The sequence below is a fragment of the Myxocyprinus asiaticus genome, chromosome 41 (assembly GCF_019703515.2).
Source record: "Myxocyprinus asiaticus isolate MX2 ecotype Aquarium Trade chromosome 41, UBuf_Myxa_2, whole genome shotgun sequence".
In the NCBI taxonomy this organism is placed as follows: Eukaryota; Metazoa; Chordata; class Actinopteri; order Cypriniformes; family Catostomidae; genus Myxocyprinus; species Myxocyprinus asiaticus.
The window spans coordinates 39,235,174-39,245,583 of NC_059384.1; the positions used below are offsets into that span (position 1 = coordinate 39,235,174).

The 10,410-nt window shown below is 44.7% G+C and overlaps 1 protein-coding gene across 1 annotated transcript in view; it reads left to right on the forward strand.

Moving 5' to 3' along the window:
• The window catches only part of tmx3b (thioredoxin related transmembrane protein 3b), a 209,146-nt gene extending 207,427 nt beyond the window's left edge, over positions 1 to 1,719 (forward strand). Inside the window, exon 16 of the mRNA XM_051683054.1 lies at positions 199 to 1,719. Within this exon, the coding sequence (XP_051539014.1) occupies positions 199 to 477 (279 nt within the window). The 3' untranslated portion in view covers positions 478 to 1,719. The remainder of the gene's footprint in view (positions 1 to 198) is intronic.
• Positions 1,720 to 10,410: the final 8,691 nt, after the last annotated feature.

Here is a 10,410-nt window from a genome sequence, read left to right on the forward strand (position 1 = left end):
TCCTATGAGCAAAACAGGTAGAAATACTGAACAGATTTGGCTATGGAAACAGGGCTTTGCTTTCCCCCATGAGTGGGTGGGGCCTCCTTGCCCTTGCTCTATAGCCTTTACACAGTGCCTTAAACTTTGGTTCTGGAAATGCGAATCTGTTTTGTGCTGTCACTCCACTGAGTCTCTCTCTCTGCATCTTTCATGTAGTCAGTGTTCCGCAGTTCTCCAGTGCTGGGTTGCTTCCTCTTCGGTCTGCCGTTAGGCGTCATCAGTCTCATGTGTTATGGAATTTGTACAGCTGAATCTGATGACGGTGCAGATGACGTGGAGCTGATGAGGAGAGAAGGATTTACAGATGAGGAGGAAGAGGAGGGTGATGAGGAAGAGCAGCAACAACTGACCACCAAGATCCAAGGAGAAGAGGAGGAGGATGAAAATGAGGAAGAGAGAGAAGAGAAGAGTCCCAGTGAAAAAAAGGTTGATTAACAAAGCGAGAAATGGAAAAGAGTACGACTCTAGAACTGTATCACTGTTTTTCATTGGATTGTGTTCATTTATTAATTCTTTTGATGGTCATTTTGACCTGTTTCTTTCTATATTTTCACAATATTTTCCCTAAATGTCCATTAAATTATGGTTTGCCAAATTCTGCCCCACATTTGTTTTAAAGTTACAACAGTATCTGTAGGTCTTTTTTGTGCTTACTAATAATCATTACTTAGCAATGTTCTCTTATGATCCATTTTCCAGAGACTCTTTAAATTAATCCATTTAAATTGCACTTTTAAATCTGAGTTGTGAAACACAAAAACAGTAGATAAATATGGACACATTTTTTGTTCTTTTTTTTTTTTAAGAAAACATGCAGTAATTGTTTTATCAAAGACCAATTTTCTACAGAACTTTGTCCACTGATGTTTGAATGAAATATCAATCTTTCATAAAATATTATTGAACGTTTCAAACAATAATTTGACCATACATACAGTATATGCTGTTTTCCTGCAAGCTACATGGAGCTAATCTGACTGAATATGCAAGCTTTTGAAAGGTTCTCTAGAATTATAATGTAATAGGGCAGGTAAGGGCTAGAATGTAGAGCATGTTCATCTGTAAAGTGTTGAAAAGAGACAGAACATGAAGGTCAAATATGCACTGAACTGACACATGCACTGACCAAGCTAATGTGACACATGAAGCTTTTTTCTTTTCTTTAAAAAAAACCCCAAAAAACTAGATATTCACTATCACGGAACAAAACAAACATTAGCCTCCCTTATGTAGGGTGCCATATTTAACATTTTATAGCAAGTAGTGTCAACTTGTATTTATATATGCCACTATAAAAGGCTTTATGTCAGCTGTTCTCAGCACAGGAACATTTCTTTGCCAGTTTATGTGTCCAGTGATCTCAGTTTGAGGGCATTCCAGGTTGGAAAAGGGACCTGAACCAAAGCACACACTTTGACAAGGTGGTGTTTTCTTTTAGAGCCACAGATTTTGAAAACAGTTTGTGATCAGCACATAAGAAATTTGAAGTGCTCTTGCTGTTCTTGTGTAGAAATCTAGTCAAAAATTTGTTGTAATGGAATAATGTTGAAATCTGTGCTCCCTTTGCCTTTAACTTTTCCTTCGGGTCATTAGATCTTTTGGGGATTCTCATATTTTGGCATATATTTTGTCTTTGTTTCTGCTTATTAATGAGTCCATTAAATATGTTTCTTTGTCTTTGTTCTTTTGTGTTTTATCTCGATGTGCATCTTTCCTTCACCTCAATATCGTAGTTAAGTAGAATAGGTTACAGCAGGGCTATTCAATTGGCAACCCACCAATAATTTTTATCTGGCCCTCTGTCTAATTTTGATAAAAATCATCTCACAGTCTGTTAATTAGAACACTCTCTGCGCAAAACTCGTGGTGCGCGTACCAGCATTCAGTTGTAAGTTTTACGACAGTCAGCGGCGCATACAACAGCATTCATATATCCTGACTATCTTTGGTTTCGACAAATGTGTGTCAGCATTCTCAATCATGACCAAATCATCTGAACAAATATCTGACTGCAAGACAAGAAAAGCATTGTTTTCCCCTCGTTGAATAGAAGAATAATAGAGAAAGGAAAAATAGACATTTATTTTTTCAGATTTAAATTTATTTTTATGTACAATGACAGTTCTATATTAGATGGCCATTGTTCCCTTTGACACTTGTGTCACTTTGACACTGCGTCAGTAGCTGACGCTATGGAAACTCCTCCCAGGAGTGACTGTCTCTGAAGCCCTATAAAATTATGCCAATCTATTGGCAGATAGCGCTTGACGCTCCGCCCCTGATGCACGCTATACTTTATTATTGCGGGCATATAAACTTGAGCACAGTGCCATTTCGTTCAAATTTTTCTTTTCAGGGTCACAACCATGCGTGGATCGTCCACATGGGCAGGGAGGGGAGAGTCCCACCTATATATTCATCTTGAAAACATACTTTAAACTGCTAATAATGTAATTTTTACCTGTAATGTAATCAAAATGCTGTCATATGTATTTAAAAGAAGGCCCAGTATAAGTTTTTATTCTATTTTAAAGTCATAATCTAGCTGCGACCTCCGTTACACTGTGTTTGATATTGATATAAAAGCATGTGGGGCAGAGAATCTGCTGCTGTCCGGAACTGCACAGCGCCCCTCATTTTTCCACTGGAAATTTGTGGTCAAATATGGTACTGCAACAAGTCCTACCTAGGAATGTTTATCCGATTGCAGAATCCTAATGTACTGTTTATATTTACACTAAACTTGCCAGTCGGATATAAATATTTGTTTACATGTGCATTACATGTATTCCGTACAAAACGTATGCACCACATGCGAAGAGCGTCAGTTGTCATGTTCTGAAGAAGCGGAGAAGGCTGAGAAAGCCACCGTGAGCATGGCACCAAAGTCTGTAATTTTTGCTTTGATGAAATATATAAAAATATGCCAGAAAACCTTTCTTCTTATGTTACTCACTTTACACGTCAAACAAAGAATTAGAAGCAGTGTTAGAATTTCACTTTTACCTGTAATATTTTTCCTTGTACCTGTCCATATTTTCATTATTGCAGTAAGTGACTCCCACAAACTTCAAACTGGGAAATGCCCTGTGTTGCTCTTTGACAGGTTTCATATCGAGTTTGAGCTAGAGACCTGCGCAGGACGGATTTTTTGGTCCCGCTCCCGCAAAAATATATGTTATCTTCTCCCGCTCCGGCCCGCAACATTCACGTTTTGCCCCGCTCCCTCCCGCAAAAGCCCGCTGGTAAAAGAATATGTAGATTTTTTAGTAGGCTACGTTTTTCCACTTGCTCCCCCGTTGAATAAAATAAAAAAGAAACATAATAAATAAAAATGTTTTGATATACCTTTCTTTTTGTCATTAACAATTTTTATTGATTCCACACTCAAATCAACATAAACAGCACATGAAAACACGGAATACATTTTCAACAAAATATACCCTCCCTCCTTCCCCCCACCCACCCAACACACAACCCAGTGGTCAGACAGAATAATAACAGACACACAAACAAGCAAACAGTCCAAAAAAAATAAATAAAAAATAAATACTCAGATATAAAAAATCAAAATCAAATCAAATCACTTTATTGTCACACAGACATATACACAAGTGCAATGGTGTGTGAAATTCTTGGGTGCAGTTCCGATCAACATAGCAGTCGTGACAGTGATGAGACATAGGTGAGACATATACCAATTTACAATAACATCAAATTAACACAGCACAATTAAACATCTGTTATACACATAATTACACTCAACAATATACAAATAATAACATACACTGTACAGTATACAATACGCACTATATAGATACACATTATTCAATTAAAAAATAAAAATATATTTAAAAAAAGTATATATATATGTAGAATGTACAGTATTGTACTGTATTGGACTCAAGATGGCGCCGAGTATGGCTGCTGCGTTGCGAGCTCCGACACAACTTAGCAATGGTTTGTTTGTTTTGTTTACAATTCTTATGTTTTTTGTCTTGGATGTTGCCTGCCTTATTGTCTACAACAGACAAACACTTTTGGACATTGGCTCAGCGATCTCACACCGTAAACCGGACTTCACATTGTTTACAAACACGCAAGCGGAGCCCTTTGTCTGGGCAGCACGGCCGCGGAAACGCAGGAGGAAAAGGGGAAACAGAGCCGGCGTTCTCATCAGAGTAAGACGCCGCGCAAATCGACCCCCGCTACCCACTATTCTACTGGCAAATGTTCAGTCTCTGGATAACAAGCTCTGCGAGCTGAAAGCGCGGATCTCTTTCCAACGAGAGACGAGGGACTGCTGCGTTATCTGCCTTACGGAAACTTGGATGTCTGCGGAGATTCCAGACTCAGCCATTGAACCCGCGGGGTTCTCCATGCTCCGAGCGGACAGAGCGAAAGACCTCTCAGGTAAAACTAGAGGAGGTGGTGTATGTTTTATGATCAACAAATCCTGGTGTGATCAGAGGAACGTACATTCCATCAAGTCTTTCTGTTCTCCTGATCTGGAATTTCTTATGCTTCTGTGTCGACCATTCTGGCTACCGAGGGAATTCACAGCGGTCATTATCACTGCTGTGTACATCCCCCCACAAGCCGACACAGACCGGGCACTCAAGGAACTGTATGGGAGTATAAGTGAGCAGGAAACCGCGCACCCTGAGGCCGCGTTCATTGTGACCGGGGACTTTAATAAAGCCAGTTTAAAATCAGTCGCACCAAAATATCATCAGCACATTAGTTTCAACACACGAGGGGACCGGGTTTTGGACCATTGCTACTCTCCGTTCCGGGATGGCTACAAATCCCTCCCCCGCCCACCATTTGGCAAATCGGACCACTCTTCCATTCTGCTTCTGCCCGTTTACAGGCAGAAACTGAAACAGGAAGCACCCACCCTCAGAATGATCCAGTGCTGGTCGGACCAATCAGACTCTACGCTACAAGACTGTTTTGATCGCACGGACTGGGAGATGTTCCGGTCCGCCTCTGATGACGACATCGAGCTTTACGCTGATAGCGTAATGTGCTTCATCAGAACGTGTGTAGAGGAAGTGATTCCGACCAGAACTGTGCGAATCTATCCGAATCAGAAGCCGTGGATCAACAGCGATGTTCGCGCAGCACTTAATGTGCGGACCTCCGCTTTTAATTCCGGGAACGCGGAGGAGCATAAACAAGCCAGTTATGCCCTCCGAAAAACTATCAAAACAGCAAAACGCCAGTACAGGAGTAAGATTGAAGGACAGTTTAACACCACCAACTCTAGAAGCATGTGGCAGGGAATTAACATCATCACGGACTTTAAAGGGAATAAAAACTCCGCCATGAACACCGCTGCCTCTCTCCCGGATGAGCTAAATACTTTTTATGCTCGTTTCGAGGGAAATAACACCGCCCTCGCGGAGAGAGCTCTCACGGCCGAAGCTACAGAGGTTAGTTCACTCTCCGTCTCTGTAGCGGATGTAACCCGATCCTTCCGACGGGTGAATATCCGCAAAGCCGCGGGTCCAGACGGCATTCCGGGCCGCGTCATCAGAGCGTGCGCGAACCAGCTGGCTGGTGTTTTTACGGACATTTTCAACCTTTCCCTCTCTTTGTCTGTAGTCCCCACATGCTTTAAAACATCCACCATTGTGCCTGTTCCAAAACAATCGAAAATAACTTGTTTAAATGACTGGCGTCCTGTTGCTCTGACCCCCATCATCAGCAAATGTTTTGAGAGACTAATCAGAGATTACATCTGCTCTGTATTACCACTCAATCTTGACCCGCTGCAGTTTGCTTACCGTAACAACCGCTCCACTGATGATGCCATTGCATCTACAATACACACTGCTCTCTCCCACCTGGAAAAAAAGAACACTTATGTGAGAATGCTGTTTGTAGACTACAGCTCAGCATTCAACACCATAGTGCCCTCCAAGCTAGATGAGAAACTCCGGGCTCTGGGCTTAAACAGCTCGCTGTGCAGCTGGATCCTGGACTTCCTGTCAAGCAGACGCCAGGTGGTTAGAATAGGCAGCAACATCTCCTCATCACTGACCCTCAACACTGGAGCCCCGCAGGGCTGTGTTCTCAGCCCACTCCTGTATTCCCTGTACACACATGACTGTGTGGCAACACATAACTCCAATGCCATCATTAAGTTTGCTGATGACACAACGGTGGTAGGTCTGATCACTGACAATGATGAAACAGCCTACAGAGAGGAGGTGCACACTCTGACACACTGGTGTCAGGAGCACAACCTCTCCCTCAACGTCAGTAAGACAAAGGAGCTTGTGGTGGACTTCAGGAGAAAAGACAGAGAACACAGTCCAATCACCATCAATGGAGCACCAGTGGAGAGAGTCAGCAGCTTCAAGTTCCTGGGTGTCCACATCACTGAGGAACTCACATGGTCCGTCCACACTGAAGTCGTTGTGAAGAAGGCTCATCAGCGCCTTTTCTTCCTGAGACGGCTGAGGAAGTTTGGAATGAACCGCCACATCCTCACACGGTTCTACACCTGCACTGTGGAGAGCATCCTGACTGGCTGTATCTCCGCCTGGTACGGCAATAGCACTACCCACAACCGCAAAGCACTGCAAAGGGTGGTGCGAACTGCCAAACACATCATCGGAGGTGAGCTTCCCTCCCTCCAGGAAATATATACAAGGCGGTGTGTGAAAAAAGCTCGGAGGATCATCAGAGACTCCAGCCACCCGAGCTATGGGCTGTTCTCACTGCTACCATCAGGTAGGCGGTATCGCAGCATCAGGACCCGCACCAGCCGACTCCATGATTGGATAAAAGAGTAATAAAGTGCAGTGCTGATGTATTTTGATCGTGGGAGATCAAGAGTTCAAAAGTCTGATTGCTTGGGGGAAGAAGCTATCTTGAAGTCGGCTGGTGTGGGTCCTGATGCTGCGATACCGCCTACCTGATGGTAGCAGTGAGAACAGCCCATGGCTCGGGTGGCTGGAGTCTCTGATGATCCTCCGAGCTTTTTTCACACACCGCCTTGTATATATTTCCTGGAGGGAGGGAAGCTCACCTCCGATGATGTGTCTGGCAGTTCGCACCACCCTTTGCAGTGCTTTGCGGTTGTGGGCGGTGTTATTGCCGTACCAGGCGGAGATGCAGCCAGTCAGGATGCTCTCCACAGTGCAGGTGTAGAACCGTGTGAGGATGTGGCGTTTCATTCCAAACTTCCTCAGCCATCTCAGGAAGAAGAGGCGCTGATGAGCCTTCTTCACAACGACTTCAGTGTGGATGGACCATGTGAGTTCCTCAGAGATGTGGACACCCAGGAACTTGAAGCTACTGACTCTCTCCACTGGTGCTCCATTGATGGTGATGGGACTGTGTTCTCTGTCTTTTCTTCTGAAGTCCACCACAAGCTCCTTTGTCTTACTGACATTGAGGGAGAGGTTGTGCTCCTGACACCAGTGTGTCAGAGTGTGCACCTCCTCTCTGTAGGCTGTTTCATCATTGTCAGTGATCAGACCTACCACCATCGTGTCATCAGCAAACTTAATGATGGCATTGGAGCTATGTGTTGCCACACAGTCATGTGTGTACAGGAAATACAGGAGTGGGCTGAGAACACAGCCCTGTGGGGCTCCAGTGTTGAGGGTCAGTGAGAAGGAGATGTTGCTGCCTATTCTAACCACCTGGTGTCTGCTTGACAGGAAGTCCAGGATCCAGCTGCACAGCGAGCTGTTTAAGCCCAGAGCCCGGAGTTTCTCATCTAGCTTGGAGGGCACTATGGTGTTGAATGCTGAGCTGTAGTCTACAAACAGCATTCTCACAAAAGTGTTCTTTTTTTCCAGGTGGGAGAGAGCAGTGTGTATTGTAGATGCAATGGCATCATCAGTGGAGCGGTTGTTTCGGTAAGCAAACTGCAGCGGGTCAAGAGAGAGAGGCAATACAGAGCAGATGTAATCTCTGATTAGTCTCTCAAAACATTTGCTGATTATGGGGGTCAGAGCAACAGGACGCCAGTCATTTAAGCAAGTTATTTTTGATTGTTTTGGAACAGGCACAATGGTGGATGTTTTAAAGCATGTGGGGACTACAGACAAAGAGAGGGAAAGGTTGAAAATGTCTGTAAAAACACCAGCCAGCTGGTTTGCGCACGCTCTGATGACGCGGCCCGGAATGCCGTCTGGGCCCGCGGCTTTGCGGATATTCACCCGTCGGAAGGATTGGGTTACATCCGCTACAGAGACGGAGAGTGAACTAACCTCTGTAGCTTCAGCCGTGAGAGCTCTCTCTGCGAGGGCGGTGTTATTTCCCTCGAAACAAGCATAAAAAGTATTTAGCTCATCCGGGAGAGAGGCAGCGGTGTTCATGGTGGAGTTTTTATTCCCTTTAAAGTCCGTGATGATGTTAATTCCCTGCCACATGCTTCTAGAGTTGGTGGTGTTAAACTGTCCTTCAATCTTTCTCCTGTACTGACGTTTTGCGGTTCTGATAGTTTTTCGGAGGGCATAACTGGCTTGTTTATGCTCCTCCGCGTTCCCGGAATTAAAAGCGGAGGTCCGCACATTAAGTGCTGCGCGAACATCGCTATTAATCCATGGCTTCTGATTCAGATAGATCCGTATTGTTCTGGTCAGAACCACGTCCTCTATGCACGTTCTGATGAAACACATTATGCTATCAGTGTAAAGCTCGATGTCGTCATCAGAGGCGGACCGGAACATCTCCCAGTCCGTGTGATCAAAACAGTCTTGTAGCATAGAGTCTGATTGGTCTGACCAGCACTGGATCGTTCTGAGGGTGGGTGCTTCCTGTTTCAGTTTCTGCCTGTAAGTGGGCAGAAGCAGAATGGAAGAGTGGTCCGATTTGCCAAATGGTGGGTGGGGGAGGGATTTGTAGCCATCCCAGAAAGGAGAGCAGAAAGACTTGATAGAATGTACGTTCCACTGATCACACCAGGATTTGTTGATCATAAAAAAATACTCCACCACCTCTACTTTTACCTGAGAGGTCTTTTGCTCTGTCCGCTCGGTGCACGGAGAACCCCGCGGGTTCAATGGCTGAGTCTGGAATCTCCGCAGACATCCAAGTTTCCGTAAGGCAGATAATGCAGCAGTCCCTTGTATCTTGTTGGAAAGAGATCCGCACTTTCAGCTCGCAGAGCTTGTTATCCAGAGACTGAACATTTGCCAGTAGAATTGTGGGTAGCGGGGGTCGATTTGCGCGGCGTCTTACTCTGATGAGAACGCCGGCTCTGTTTCCCCTTTTCCTTTTGCGTTTCCACGGCTGTGCTGCCCAGACAAAGGGCTCTGCTTGCGTGTTTGTAAACAGCGGGTCGGCATTGAGGAATGTGAAGTCCGGTTTACGGTGTGAGATTGCTGAACCAATGACCAAAAGTGTTTGTCTGTCGTAACAATAAGGCAGACAACATCCAAGACAAAAAACATAAGAATTGTGAAAAAAACAAACAAAACATTACTATGTTGTGTCGGAGCTCGCAACGCAGCAGCCATACTCGGCGCCATCTTGAGTCCAAAAATTGCCCAACAAAAAATAAAAAGGGTTTCACACAACAATTAATTACATACACGCCATTTAAACTGTCCCTCTCCACTGTTCCTCCCTGGCACCCACCAAGAAGGCCAAATAAGTGCCCCACTTCTCAAAGGCACCCAAGCTGCCCAGCCGCCTATGCGACATCTTTTCAAAGGCCGCTACTGTGCCCAATTCGGTGCACCACTCATGAAATGAGAGTGCACCAGCTGACTTCCATCCCCCAAGGATCACTTTCTTACTGATCATCACACTGGTAAGGACCCAGTTTTCAATGTGTATGTTCCCTAAGTTAACCCCTGCCCCATCCCCCAAAATACAAAGTCTGGGGCAGAATGAAATCTGAGTGCTCAGGATCTCACAGACATAACTCTGAACCCTTGACCAAAACTCTTGAATCTTAGTACAATACCAAAATACATGGGCTATGTCCCCATCCTCTGATTGGCATCGCCAACAGATGGGTGTATCTTTAAGACCAAGCATAGCAATCTAGAGGGAGTCCAATAAAAACGATGCAGAATCTTAAATTGAATGAGGCGCATCCTTGCATCCCTAGACATAGACTTGGCATTTACATCCTATCCCATTCTTCATCCTCCAGTACTAAATTCAAGTCATTCTCCCATAACGTCTTGAGAGATGTCAAAACCCCATCCCCTAGACTCTGAATTAGCCTGGAATAGTACACTGAAGCCTCGTGACCCTTTCCAAAAGCCGCTAGTACCATCTCAAGAGTGTCTGCAGCTTTAGGGGGCTGTGTACTACACCCAAAGATGGTACAAAATAGATGGCACAGCTGTAAGTACCTGAAGAATTGAGATCTGGGAATCCCAAATCGGT